Source organism: Caretta caretta, chromosome 5 (genome assembly GCF_965140235.1).
Source record: "Caretta caretta isolate rCarCar2 chromosome 5, rCarCar1.hap1, whole genome shotgun sequence".
Lineage (NCBI taxonomy): Eukaryota > Metazoa > Chordata > Testudines > Cheloniidae > Caretta > Caretta caretta.
The window spans coordinates 43137131-43152859 of NC_134210.1; the positions used below are offsets into that span (position 1 = coordinate 43137131).

Sequence of the window (15729 nt, forward strand, 5' to 3'; positions counted from 1 at the left end):
GTACTTCCTCATGCAGACTTGATATAAAATCCAAATTCTAGCTGCATTTTCAGGGCTTAGCTAGTATGTCTGCCTCTGTGCTTAAATCCTATTAGGGTTAGTGGTGTGGGAAAACCTGTGGTGCTTTACCAAGGTAAAACCAAATTCATGAGCCTTGTTCAAATTAGCTTCAGCTGAGGGCCTTCATGAACACCACCTCAACGTGGTTTATAATCTCTTATTGAACTTGGGACCTGAGAAATAACAAGCTTTAAAAAGCTAGCCACCTCTAACTCTGGCTAACTTTACCATGTATGTGTTCAAGCTAGGCCTCCAGGCCTACAAGAAATCAGACAGTATTTGATGGTTAAACTGAGAGGCAGCTGGAGAAAGGTGATACTATTTTTATAAATACAAAACTACTCTAAAATGGAAATAAGTATACATGCCACAGAGTGAGCTGGGCCTTTAAGAGGGTTGGGGCTCAAATGCACCAGTGGCATTCTTGGCTCACTAGGGTTGCCAGGCATCCAGTTTTCGACCAGAATGCCTGGTCAAAAAGGGACTCTGGCAGCTCCTGAACACTGGGCCGTTAAAAGTCCACTTGACGGTGCAGCGGGGCCCCAGGGCTAAGGCAGGCTCCCTGCCTGCCCTATCTCCACGCGGCTCCTGGAAGTGGCCACCAGGTCCCTGCAGCCCCTAGACGCATGGAAGGCTCCACAGCTTCCATTGGCCAGGAACCACACCTAATGGGAGCTGTGGGGACAGCTCCTGTGGGGGCGAGAGCAGCGTACAGAGTCTCCCTGGCCACCCATGCATCTAGGGGCTGCAGGGACCTGGCGGCCACTTCCGGGAGCCACGGTAAGCGCTGCCGAGACCCTGAACACCCTCCCGTACCCCAACCCTCTGCCCCAGCCTGGCGTCCCTCCCACACCCAAACTCCCTCCCGGAGCCTGCACACCCTGCAACCCCCTACCCCAGCCCCCTCCTGCACTCCAAACCCCTCATCCTGGCCCCACCCCAGAGCCCATACCCCCAGCCGGAGCCCTCACTCCCCCCGACACCCTTGCACCAGTCTGGAGCCCCTTCCTTCACCCCAAACCCCTCATCCCTGGCCCCATCCCAGAGCCCATGCCCCCAGCAAGAGCCTGCACCCCCTCCTGCACTCCTTGGCCTGAGCCCAGAGCCCCCTCCTGCACCCTAAACACCTCATCCTTGCCCTCAGGCCAGAGCCCATACCCACCCCCGCACTCCAACCTGGAGCCCTCTCCTGCATCCCAAACCCCTCATCCCTGGCCCCACCCCAGAGCCCACACCCCCAACCTGAGCTCTCACCCCCCTGCATCACAACCCTCTGCACCCAACCTGGTGAAAGTGAGTGAGGGTAGGGGAGAGTGAGCGGAGATGGAATGAGTGGGGACAGGGCCTCGGAGAAGGGGTGGGGGCCTCAGGGGCAGGCCAGGGGTGTTTGGTTTTGTGTGATTAGAAAGTTAACAACCCTACTCACCTCCCCCAGGTGGTGGAAATGCCTGCTGAAGTTAGGTGATAATAGCAGGCCTGCTGTGGGGATAAGAGCAGCCTGTCAAGAGTGGATGAGGGAGACTCCACTAGTAAGGGCTTGTAAGTGAATGCTCTGTGAAAAGTGAACAGGAAGACTCCATGGAAGTAGGTCTGTGAGCTATAAAAAGTGGGAAGGAGCAATAGGAGGCCTGGAAGCATGTGGGAAGAGGCCCTGGAAAGAACGCAGGATAGCCTGGGATAACAGGGCAGACAGCCCAGGTGTTCTGGGTTCCCAAGGCTGGGCATCTGTAGCGGAGGCTGGGTGTGCCTATGCTGTCGCTCTGTGAGGGGTTGCAGAGACCCTTGCTATTAAGGGAAGACAGGAGTGACTTTTTTTTTAAGCTGCCACCTGGTGAGGTGATGCATTGAACCCTGTGAATGAAGGGTGGATGAAAGGACCGAGTAGTGCCCAGGAAGGCTACAGCTGAGCCCAGGAGAAGGGTAATGCTGAAAGAGTGTGGTGTGGAAGAGAAAATGAACCCTTGAAAGAAGGACTGTGTCAGGTGAGTGTGGCATGGAAGACTTGTGTGTGTTTGGACTTGGCTTATACTCTGGAAGGGGAGGACTTTTGACTTGACCAGAAGGCCATGGCAGAAAGAACCATCTCAAGGCAAGGGGAAACTGAGGCAGGAGACAAGCCCAGAGCCAGATTGGGTAAGTCTCTATTACAATATGTATATAAAAATTATATCTAGAGTATCATTACCCCTCCCATCCCAGCCTTAATATGGGTCATCCTAGACTGTAAGCTTCTCAGAACAGGGACTGAGACTACCTCTGTATCGCTCTGAGCAACACAAGGCTCCATCCTGATTAGTTTGGCACTTCCATAACAATAACGGAGCTTCTGGCAATTATTTTCCAGTGGAAATGGTGGAGAGCAAAATGTGGAAGCAGGGAAGGAATTTCAAAAGCAGTTAATGTTGGCCTAACTCTGCTCCTGTTGAAGTCAGTGTGAGTAGAATTAATTTAACTTGGACTCTGTTGAGAATCTCCTGGCCCCAATTCTCTCTGCATATGAAATCAGTAGAATAGCACTCTGTATGTGTTTTTTTTTAAAATGATTCACTTTAATATTATCAGTGCAATACCTCAAAGCTAGATTGTATTTTGTTGGATGAATAAACATTTTCTGACTCTGCTCTCATGAGCTGAGAGGCTTCCGGAAGTCACTGAAGGAGTTCAAGCTGTCTGCCTGCTCTGCCTTTAGATGCACTTTTTAAGAAATCAGCCTAGCTCATGTGACTGAGTGAATTCATTTTCTTAGACCTCCACCCTGCCCCCTACCCCCACCCTCCAAAAATATCCTGTCAGAAACAACTGTTATGTAGGTTTCTGGAATCTTAAAAATGTTTATATATTTTTTTCTCATGCAAAGGGTAGGGTCAGTCTTCAGGTTTTCGGTTGGTTGGTTGGTTGGTTTTATTTTGGCATGCTCCAAACTTGAAATCATAACAGGTTCACATGATTTGACACACTATTTCCCAGTGCCCTGACACAAACTCAAGCTGTCACCTCCGGCTACAGAACAGATATCAATGAGCCTCAAATTCTGAAAGTAGCGATAAGCCAGAGAGAGGCCAGAAAGGATGAGTAGTTGCTGCAGGGAGGAGAGTTGTGGTGGAGCAGTAGACCAGAATAAATCATGCCATGGACCATATTTGACCTTAGGCTATGGTTTTGACATCTTGTCTGCTCTAGTCACTTAGCACTAATCAAGTCAGATAATGACAGGAGAAATAGTTAAAGCAGAAAAAACGGAGATGGGGGCAGGGTTCCAGGGTTTCCTTATAGTAATCTATGACAGGTTTTGCATTAGTAGACTATTGGTGCATTTTCAGATGCACACCAATAGTTTACTAATGTGCAACCAGTCATGGTTTATTATTTATTTATTTATTTATTTATTTTATTAGAGTATAGCTCCTTCAGTTTACATTTTGTAAAAATAATATTTTAAAAAGACTGTTCTCTGGGGGAGGGGATATTATGCAACATTCTTCCACTATAGAAAGTAGTTCCTCACAAAATGGGAAAAACCACCATCATGTCTCAACAGGTGCCTTGTTATCTCTGTCTTCTTCCCCTCATTGTTTCCTCTTCACTCATTTAACATAATGTTGGAGGTGGTACGAGATCATGTCCCAGATTTGCACCAGTGGGATTTGATGCACTACTTAGGCTAGTGGGACTTTCTAAATTATATCAATCTATATGTGGCTTTGAACAATCAATCCACAGTCCTACTGTAATAGGACTGTGATCCCAGTTCATCAGGAAAAATAGGCCATAATTATCAATTGGACAATTATTCCTTGCATAAGAAGTTTTATCTATTTTTGGGACAGTAGGTGGTATTACATACTTATCCCATTGATGTATGAGATGGTAACTGGACTGGCAGCTGTATCAAAGACTAAAACATTCTGAGTTTGTGGCAAAGAAGCCTCTTTAGTCATCTGTAGCTTGCACATTCTTGGTTTGTTAAAGCTGTTCCAAACCCACAAGAATTGTGTAAATTATCAGTATAACTTGCTTTTTTGCATCCTGTCTCATAAGGACTTGTCATTTCTAGTTTCAAATTAGAAAGACTAGTTGTGCAAAAATAACACATGACTCAACACTACAGAATGCAAGGTCAGTAAAATGTACTTATGCTGTGCAATAGCCAAATCAATACTACCCTCTTACCTTCTAAGCATCAATGAACAAATGATGGGTAGAAAAAACATGGTGGATGTGATGCCAAGACAAAGGGCAGCAACAATACCTTCAAATTCCCCTTTATCTGATGAGAGATAAACAGAGATGAAAATCACTTATGGGACCAGGGTTTGAGAGACTGGAAAGAGATGGAGTTCTCTTTGCACAAAGCATAAACCTCACAGTTATAGCATGGGATCCCTGTGATCTTAGCCACAATCAAATCAATAGAAAACTAATTTCAAGTTCCACACATGACTGAATGATAAACCTTTAAAATCCAAAGCTGACCACAGAAAGGAGCTGTATAAAAAGTGGGTGGAGTAGGGAGTACTTTGCCTTGTAAGGCCCCATCTAAGCTATGGGCCAGATCTGTAGCCCCAGACTATGAGATTGCTTCAACCAGCATAATTCAGAGTAGCCCTAAATTAAATCAGGGGCCATTTTGGTCCCAGGATCTCCTCTTTTGTCCCCTATAACTGTAACCTTGATTCTGTAATCAGCTGATGACCTGCTAATTTGACCTGGTTACAACAAAAAGGCAGCTTTATTCACAACACAACCATGTCAACCGTGGCTGTGTAACTACACCTACTACGCTGCCTACCATTATTTGCATCAACAATTTCTGGGAAAGTATTGCTAGAGACCCCTTTCTGCCCCCTTTCTGAGTGCCCAGAGGAGATGCACAAAGACCACCACCAGCACAAAGCTGTAAGGAAGTACATGCCATCTTGGTTACCTAGATGGCAGGTAGGGGGTCCTGTATACTCAGCAAAACCAACAGCATTTTAACCTGACTACTGGAAGATAATCATATGCTGTTGATGTGGTCAATGCATGATTAGAACTAAGTATTAACTAAGTTTTGTGTGGACACAAACAACACTTACAATAAAGCTGGCTGAATTTTATTTTTTTTAAACAGTTGTAAATATTTTCAGTTCCAAAAAAATGGATTTTGGTAAACAATACAAAAGCCATTTTGATAATTTTTCATATTTTTAAATGAGTAAACTGTGAAACTTTGAAAAAATGGACACTTCAAAATAAAAACTCTGAAATTCATAATTTTTCTCATAACAAAATTTGTTGTTTTTTTTAACCAGCCATGTCAGTAACTGGTCACATTCATTTGAAAGTTAGTGCAAATAGAATCTGATACAAACAGTGTGTCCTTGCTTTACTCACTGATTGTACCAAGCTTGATTCCTTAGCGGCAGCATGTCACAGTTTTTAAGGCCAGAAGGGACCAACAGATCATGTACTCTGACCTCGTGCACATTACGAGCTATGGAAACCCACCCAGTTATCCCTATATTGAACCCAATAACCTAGATTAAACTAATGTAATACAGCCCTCAGAAGACTAAACTATTATGTGCCACAGGTAGAGAGTACAAGGGACTGAGGTGAACCAATGTCCGAGGCCCCTGCAATGGCAGGGAATTGATTTGGTGAGATATATATCCAGATTTGGTGAGATATATCCAGACGATTCTAGCAAGGAACCTGTGGCCCATGCTGCAGAGTAAGGCAAAAAAGCAAATCAAAACAACCCCTGACCCCAAGTTTCCTGCCATCCTGACTTGGGGGAAAATTCCTTCCTGACCCCAAATCTGGCAATCAGTGATCTGGAGCACGTGAGAAAGACCCATCAGCCAAGTGAATGGTACAAGAAAATTCTCTACACAGCCTCAGTGCACTAGCCCACCTTTTCCAGAGTCCCATCTGGGCATGGTCTTTTCTGATGCATCAGAAAAGGGAAGGGAAAAAACTCTGACTACATCAGGGATGGGTGGGAAGGAAGGAATTCCTTCATGACATCTACAGCTGACCAGCTAAAGTCCTGCATGAGATTTAGGAACATAAAACTAACCCAAAAGGAACTCTTTGGGCCACTAAGCCCAGCCTCCCCCTCTTCCCAAGCAACCCCATCAAATTCCACTAAAATTTATCTAGATCATTCTTAAAACTAGTTAGGTTGTTTGCCTCCCACTGTTCCTGTTGGGAGGCTGTTCTTGAACCTCACTCTTCTGAGAGTTTATAGAAACCTTCTTTAAACTTCCAGCATAAAATTTATTCATGGCCAATTTATATCCAAGTGTTCTCATATGAAAATTGGTTTAAGTTAATGATGAACCATTTCATGTTTGCAGGGGAATTTTAGTTCCTTTCCCATTTCTGTCTGCTTCAAGCCCTTGGTGTGTGGGTTTGTTTGTTTGTTTGTTTTTGTGCCGTACAAAAACTGACCAGAATGAAATTATAGGCCTCCCTCATTGCTTGTCTGCTGAAGAGAGTTCATGGGAGTCTATCATGTTTACCCCTCCTTCAAGTCAAAGAGAAGCAAAAAGCTGTAGGGGGATATCACCCTTTTCCTAGCTCCGCCTCTCAGTTTTACAGGTTGTTCTACTCATGGCTAATATTGCCCAGGGCTGAGGTTTTGGAATAAAATAGCACAACCCATTTTTATGGTGTGAATCAATGCAGCACAGCACAGTCACAAAAAGAACTTCACGGTACCATATTTCAGAGTAGTGAAAAACTGTGAACGACTTTGGGCTCCTTCTCCTGCAGTGGTGACTCCTGAAATCTGTACTCTATAGGCAGTTTTTTCTTTAAGTCCTGTTAACAGGTAGCAGGTGGTAGAAGAATTGACAGCAACAGCTGCAACACAAGAGGGTGAGGGATCAGCAAATGTACAACACTAGAGCCAAATTCAAGCTGTACATAGGAACAAGCCCATAAAGCTGTAGCTGAGAAGAGGCCCAACTTCATGCCCTCATCCCAAACCTGTAGGAAACCATACTCTGCAGACCTTCTACGGTTGGTGCCAAAGGAGGAAGCATTCTATGGCGGATGCTGGGATTGGGACTCACTATGTAGCCTCTCTTCTTGAAATTAATCCGGATCCTGGAACAAGCAATCTCAGTGTATGGCTATTTGAAGATGGTGTGCCATAAACTTCCAGTATAGGTAATTGCCTGGGTATTTAACCCAAGAACTCCAGTGCTAAAAGCATGAGCCTCTACCACTTGAGCTATCCTTAAAGGGTAGCCATGGTAGGCTCGTATATACTGTAGACCAGGAGGGGGAGAGGGGTGTGAAACTTACTGAAAGTGAGTTTCCTGGGTATCCACTGTTGTGACAGTCGGAATAAGGACTTATCTGAATGTTACTGCCTAATCAGCGTGCTTGTACATCTACATTAAGTGTCTACGCCCTGAATTTGACCCCTAATGTAGAATGCATGACTCAAAGGAGCTTGTAGATGCCTGGTAACTGTCAAAGCAGGTGATAGAAGGAACATACCAGGGGGCCTTTTACTAACTTGAGCAATCCTCATTCATCAGGCAACACTCACTTTACTTGACTTCAGTGATGTACTATTCAGGTAGGTATTTGTGTGAGAAAATACTGTATGTTCAGATCCACAGCTGTACTGCTTGGGTTTAGTTCAAAACTATTTCCTTTCTGAAGGTGCAGTGGATGATTTTGCTGTCACCAGAATAACTTCACTAGCAATACAACAGTGCCCTTTATGTTATAGAATGCTGCCAAGCATTTAGATACTCTTGATATGGAAGTTTTAATGTTAAAGAAAATAGCCTATTTCCTGAAAGCAAAAGGTGTGATCGTAGAGCTGAGTGAGGCAAAGAGTCTGTGAAATGAAGCTTATCATCCTTCCTTTCTGGAAAACCCAGTAATCATCTGTCAGGCTAATTGACATTGCAGTGACTTGAATTGTCACTACACTTCAGCAGTTTTTCAACTCTTTCTGCCGACAAAGTTCAAGCAACCCTGGGATTTGTTTTTTCAAAATACTCAAATTTCTAAGCAGGAACCTGGGGTGAAATCTGCCTTTGAGTCAATGGGACTCTTGCCATTGACTTCAATGAAGCCAGGATTTCATCCACCAAGTTTTGATTATTTTTTGATCATCCATTATGTCCATCCGCTGATTTTTGAGTTCTAGAAACCAGTTGCTCTTCCATTTTGCTCTTCTACTGTTTTCAGGAAATATTTGTCATCTCTCTTGATATGCAGACTGCACTAGCTATGAAAGTTAAAGATCTAAACCTCAATGTGTTGTAACTTGCAGCTTGGAATCTTTCCCCTGCAGACAAGAGCGAGGATATCAATCAAAAGAGAATCTGTTGTAAATTTCTCTGATATGAGCTCAGGTAAAATGGAATCAGCCCACCATTCATTACCTTCTAACTAATCAATAAATCTTTCTTTGTAATTAATATCTTGCCTTTAGGAACCAACTTAAAACTATATTCTTTGGAGTTGGTATTAACTGATCACTTATTTAATCTAACCAATTTATTTGAGCATGAGCTTTCGTGAGCTACAGCTCAGCTCACGAAAGCTCATGCTCAAATAAATTGGTTAGTCTCTAAGGTGCCACAAGTACTCCTTTTCTTTTTGCGAATACAGACTAACACGGCTGTTCCTCTGAAACCTTATTTAATCTGTCTTTCAATATGAGCAGGAAACTGTTGAGACTATATTTCATTTTCAGTCCGATAATGCATGATTCTTATTTGCTGCTTATCTTTGACCCACAGTAGAGATCTTCAGGAACTAGCTGAGCTGAGTCATAATGCAACACAGAAATAGTGTGAATTGTCACAATACCTTAAGCTAAGTGGTAAACATGCTGATAGCATATCCTTCCTTTCAGTGTTTAATAGAAATGGCTACTATATTTTTAGCAGCAGGAGTTTTAAGCATCTTAGCCTGGTGGGTTTTACTGTCATGAAAATGGCTGAAGCTTTAACAGCAACTTAGTCACTTGTAAATTAAAACAAATTGTATTGAACTGGAGGGTAATTCTGTGAACCTTTGAACACTTTTCTGAATTGAAAATATGTTGAGTGTTTCTTTCATGGCCTAAATTGATCTGAATTTTGGCCTCCTGTGGTGATGCTGATGCTAAATCTTTAAAGATACATTTCATAATAAACTGAGAGCATACCCTGTAATCATTAGAAGTCTCTGGATAGTCTAAACTAGTTAGAATATTAAAATGTTCACTGGCAGTTGATCTAGTGACAGATTCAACTTCCACTGAAATCAAAGGTGGATAAAGTTATATGTAAAGGCATTAAGTAGCTCAACACTTGTAATTTGTAGGCAATGATTATGTCTGATTGCTACTGCTCTATGTGTGAAATGTTGCTCTTGTCTTTTATGATAATGTGACATAGTGACCTACCCAGAGAGAGATTCTTCATTGTGTCTGTGTAGTTGATTCTGTATCCCTGGAGGAAGCCCAAACAGTCTTCTGCAGGTACTTCAGTCCATTTCACAATAGCAGAATGCTTCATGATATTTGAAATTTTCACAGTAGCTGGACCTGTCCTAGGAACTTAAGCATCAGGTCATTTAAAAATAAATAACTCAAATCATACAGATAACTATTGCCTATAATCCAATGTGCAGCATGCTAATCCATACATAGAAATTGACCGCTGAATGGGAAGCATCTCCCCAGTTTGCAGACTGACACACAGATAACTAATGGCAGAGAAGGGAAAAAGTCCTGCTTAAACAATACCAAAGAAGGTAGAGACATATCATCCATCTGCTACAGATACAATTTCTAAGGATACCCTTACTCACCATAGTCACATTGGCATGAATGGCTACTCACCTAGGAAGGTGCTAGTCAATGTGGGTAAGGGTAGCAGAATCTGGCCACAATCACACGCTGCAAGAAGGGACAAAACCCCTGCTCCATTGCCTTAACATCTCTGCTATGAATAGTAATAGTTACTTCATCATATCTCTGGACCTGTCACTAGCAAGCAACTTCATATTCACTCATACACAAAGCCAGCACATCACAGCTTAGAGTTAGGGGCATGACTGAGTGGATATAAGTGTTATGTTAGGTCATCCCATCAAAGACGTTGTGGTGGAGCTCCCTTATTACTGATGGTGGAGAAATAGGAGAAAAAGTGGAAGGGAACAAACGGGGCAAGGGGGGGAATGAAGATTTTCTAGGAAATACCTCCTTGAACTGAGTAGAAGTGGGTCACTCCAAATGTCCTCTCATGTCTCATGAAACTTTCACATTCACATATGTCAGATGCATGCACCATTATTTTGTACAATTTATATGGTTGTAAATGGTCTGGAAAACAATCACGTTGGAATCAGTATTTGCTGAACAGATAAGTAAGAGGAGGGAACTTTCAGATTTTTTGTATAACTCCCCAAATATAGTCTAACAAATTTTAGGTCTTCATGTTAAGAGTCCAAATGTACACGTTTTCCAGGTAGCTTCCTAGACCATCCTCATACAACCCGTACATTGGATTTTTTTTATAATTAAAATGACAAATATTAATATACAATGTTTTTTGTAAAATATGCCAAATTGGTTTCTAGTCTGCCTTTGTTGCACAGATGGAGCTACAGGGTGGAAAGCAGGAAAGCTCAAGGTCTCTTGGCTCAAGCATGGATTTTTTTTTTTTCCCCTGTCTGGGAACTTAAACTGGATGCAACCAGGGGTTGCACACATAAAAAGAGGATCCATTAAAATAGTGGATGAATTATTGATAACATTTCAATTGTGATCCTCAGATCAAATGTCTCCAATGTACATTGACATTAATCCTGATTGCTCTTTGCCAGTCACTTGTATGATCTCAATCAATATGCAGAATGCAAGTCCTGTAAAATCTTCCTGAACAGAAGCTCTTTGCACATAACTCAGATATGCTGCATAACAAGATTTGTTTTGTTGTTGCGACTTTACAAGGACAAGTTCAGGGGAAAGGGATGAAATGTCATCTACTGGGCAGCCTGTGACACAGCTGTCTGTCATGTAAGTGAAGTTTACCTGGGAGGGCAAAATGTTGTCACCCTTGTTATGCTGCAGCATATAAGCCTCTATCCTGGATTTGGGGGAGGGGGATAGCACAAACAGTCTGTTTTTATAGCTGCATTTCTTCACTGACCACGACCAGTAGGCTTCCCAGAGAGGACTAAAACTCCCATGTACTTCAATTCCCCTCCCCCTCCCCCATATACACAGAACAAAGAAGAGTAGAGGTGTGAGGAAGGATCTTTGGCTGTCTCATGGTTTTTAAAACTGCAAGCGAAAGAAAGAGGCATGTTTCCCATAAAATAATTGGACAATCCATGAAAAAAAGTTGAATTGTTACCTAGTGTGAAATTTCCCATGGGCTTCGTTATTATTTTCATGTGCATATCTTCTTTACCAGTGCCCCAATCAACCACAAAACACTTTGGAATATATTCTGGAGTCCAGGTGACAACAGTGTTGTTTTCCTGTGGTATGGCAGTGATTTGTCCAGGCAAAACTGGGGCAAAACAAAATACTTTATAGATCAATGCATAGGAAAGCAAATATTTTTAAAAAATTTCACTGTGAAGTCAGCATCCTGTGACAAGTCATAGCGACTATGTGGGTAGTAAGGCTTAATGAACTCTGATCACTAGTAACAATGTAGTTTATAAAAAAGTTTCAAGCTAGTCTAGTGCTTTGCACTGCCTTAGTGAAGATCCACATTTGATTTCTGGACATGGCCTTTACTACAAAGGGGGAAGAGAACATTCAAACCTTGGGAAGGGGGAGCACCTCACCTTACTCAACTGGAGTCCTCCCCCCAGGAAAGTCATATGTAGTGCTGCTATGTGAAACGTTTCTGACTGGGGGAGACAGTCATGCTGGGCTTCAGATTCAGGGAAATAAGATGTTTTTGTGGTATTCTTCCTTATGTAAAGTCTGACAATAGTAGGGCTGGGTAGAAAATGAGAATTCCATTTCACAAGAAAAGCTGGGGTTTTAGCATTTAGTTTTGTGTCTGGGAGAACCAGAGAAGTTTTGAAACTCTGTGAAAAACCAGACAGAGACGACTCTAGCTTGGTAATTAGGGCACCAAGTTAGAGGGAGCAGGGACTGGTGGTTCCAAGTTAGAGGGAGCAGGGACTGGTGGTTCCAAGTGAGTGTTCTAAACACCAGGCTAGAGTCAGTCTCTCTCTCTCATCCAATTAATATTTAATTATCTATACAAATTGGAATCGCTCCAACAGGAAAGAGTTGGGCTCCTCCACCCCAGAATACCCAAAGTTCTGGTGGTTAGGACACTCTCACCTGGGATGTGGGATCCCCATGTTCAAGGCCCTGCTCCAAATTAGGCAGAGCGGGGATTTGAACCTGAGTATCTGTCTCTCCTTCCCTGGTTTTTCCTAGAAATTCCATCCAGGGCCTGAGAAACTTTCCAAACAAAAGCTTCATTTGAATTGATACATTTCTGCTAAAAGTCTTGGTTTTGACAAATCAGTGTTTTCTGACTGAAAAAAACCATTTCATCTAAAAATTCCCAACCAACACTAGATCGTGTCATCTATTAATAATCAAAATTGGCAAGACTAAGAAGGAAGACGGGCAACTTATAAGTCAGTGGCTGACAGAAGATGAAATGGAGCTCTCTATTTGAAAAACAGTAGAGAGTGGCTATAAGGAAGAATTAAAGAGTGACAAAACTAGCTGAGGAAAACTTGATCTCTGAAAACGTCATGAGAAACAAACTGAATGCCTATATCATCATAGTAATGCTTTTATTGATGTTCAAGACCATAGGCACATTAGGGAAAACAAAGGATAAAACTACAGCTAGAGTTGAAAATAAATGTGTAAGGAAAATCGTGATGCTTAAGTGAGCAGACTCGGTAAATCATTGACTATCAGTAGGATTAGTCAAAAAAGATTGAAGGGGTGGATACTATATTCCTCAGTGGCAGTGGGTGGATAGGAGACGGTATGAAACATTAACTGCAGACACATCAGCTGGAGAGTGTCAGCGGTACCCAGATGCGGATTGTTACTCACAGTATCAGGCCATAGGAAATCCTACCTTACAACAATACATGTCCCATGGGAGAAATGAGCAACTGGTGCCAGCCCATGGGAACACTGATTTTTAACTATGAATGCAGATATACAAGCAAGTGTCTAGCAAAGCATGGAAATTGTACTATGGCAATTATATTTCCTGGATTTCTTAGAAGCCTTCTAATTTTTGGAAGGACCTCGCCATCCTCTCTTAATTTTGTTCTTACCATCGTATTAGTTTCATGTTGGAAATTTGTGCCCTCATGCAACTTGCCAGAAGACAACATAAGATAAAGAGAGAATGGAATAGCAGTAGATCATTGTGACCTTTAATTGTAAATATTCACCTGGCAGGTCATATGCAGCTATAACCACCTCATACTACAAAGCGTGTTTGTAATGCACAGTAAAATTAGTCTGCTAGTAATTAGTTAATCCAATGGCCTAGCTGATATAAATGTAGCTGTTCTCTCAGGTTTCCAGTTTATTTTTCAGATTTCTTGGTTTGGGTCAGCTCACACAGAATTCAGTTTGAATACCTCCTACAGCCATTAATTTGATATGAATAACTTTAATCTTCACAATAGATAGTGACATATAGTGACCACATGAGATAACATGTTGTGTTCTGACAGAGCTCCATAAAACTGTTCTTTTTGTCCAGTTTTCACATGAGTCCTTAATCTGGTGCGGGTTTAAAGAAAAGAATAAAGAGGAACAATAAGATCCTTTTCATCCCCAAACTGTTGCTATCACAAGGCAACATTGCCAACAAAAGAATATGTGTGTAGTTTCTTCACCAACTGGATAAAGTACCTGTTGCGGTGAAATCTGGGACAACATAAGTGATCTGTGGAGATTCTCCTGCTTCATTATAGGCAGAAATATTAAACCGATAATAAGCCATGGAGAGATTCAGATGCACTCTTCTCTCCGTTACGTTGATGCGTTCGAATCGATCATTGCAACTGTTGGGTATTCTTTCAATATTAATATAGTATCCAATGACATTCCTGCTTTGTGTTATCTAATAGAAAAAAGATTATTACTGAACAATCAAATATCAATCCCTTTCTTAATAAAATTAGAACAGTTACAAAAAATTGTAAGCCAAAACACACACACGAAATTATGTATAAACAAATCTTCCTGGTGTTTTCACATTGATTGTTAAAAGGAGATAAATTTAGTGCTGTGATTGGAGATTTAAGAAATGATTTAACAAAGCACTTAAGCATGTTCTTGGGACTTAAGCATTTGCTTAAAATTATTTAAATATATAGCACATAATCCTGTGCTTAAATGCTTTGCTTAACTGGGTTCCACAAAATATGGCATGGAAACCAGTGCAGAGAAAACCAAGCTGATGACAAACAAATGTGATGGGATCAGCTCACATATCACTGTCAGTGGACAAGAACTGGAGCCAGTGAAACAGTTCAAGTATTTGGGGGATCACTGATGAAGGATCAAAGGCAGAAATTCTGGCAAGAACTGCACAGACAGCAGCAGCAGTGGGAAAGCTAAAGCCAATTTGGAGAAATAAGAACATCTCTTTGGAATCCAAACTGAAAGTGCTGCACGCACTGGTCATCTCCATTTTTCTGTATATGTGTGAGACATGGACCCTTACGGCAGAACCTGAATGGAAAATACAGGTAGTAGAGATGAGATACTTCCATAAAATCCTGGGCATCTTGTACTTTGAACACGGCACTAATGAAGAGGTCTGCAATATCATCACCCAATGTGCTGGGTCATATGAAGACCTTCTGATGACCATGAAGAAGCTCAAGCTGAAGTGGTACGGCCATGTAACAAGATCATCTGGCCTATCCAAGATCATCCTCCAAGGGACAGTAGAGGGGAAGAGAAGAAGAAGAGATGGATTGACAATGTAAAACAGTGAACAGGAATGGACTTTGCAGAGACTCAAGCACTGACACACAATCATCAGGGGTGGAGGCAATTGGTTGGTTCCTCATCAGTGGTGGTGTCCCAATGACCAATACGGTTATGGGAGTAGTGATGATGATGATGAATTGAGTTCTTACCTGTGCAAATCCAGTAAACACTAATGAGGATGAAGCAGCTTAAATACTTTGTACGCTGCACTCAGAATGTGCCCCTATTTATTAGGAGCCTGAAAGTCAGTGAGAGTTAGGTGCTTAACTGCCATGTATGCCTTTGAAAATCTTAATCCCCTAGATTCTACAGGGCATTTTGAACTATCTTGTGAGGAAGAGGGGACTGGTAATTAAACTGCTACAGCAGAATGGTGTCCTTACCTACTGATATTAAGTTTGTTTAGTATGGTAACAGAGCAGAGCAATGCTCAAAAGAACAATTAATGATCTGGAGGATGGCGTGGACTGCACCCTCAGCAAGTTTGCACATGACACTAAACTGGGAGGAGTGGTAGGGATAGGATAGGACAGAGCGACCTAGACAAATTAAAGGATTGGGCCAAAAGAAATCTGATGAGGTTCAACAAGGACAAGTGCAGAGTCCTGCACTTAGGACGGAAGAATCCCATGCACTGCTACAGACTAGGGACTAATGGCTAGGCAGCAGTTCTGCAGAAAAGGACCTAGGGACAAGTGGACAGTGGA

At 42.2% G+C, this 15729-nt stretch overlaps 1 protein-coding gene across 1 annotated transcript in view; it reads right to left on the reverse strand.

Annotated features, from left to right (window-relative positions):
• LOC125637176 (interleukin-6 receptor subunit beta-like) overlaps positions 1-15729 on the reverse strand; it is a 59761-nt gene that overhangs the window by 17805 nt on the left and 26227 nt on the right. The window contains 6 exon segments of the mRNA XM_048851365.2: positions 4231-4327; positions 6766-6909; positions 9467-9619; positions 10265-10387; positions 11424-11582; positions 13934-14144. Coding sequence (XP_048707322.1) covers positions 4231-4327; positions 6766-6909; positions 9467-9619; positions 10265-10387; positions 11424-11582; positions 13934-14144 — 887 coding nt within the window.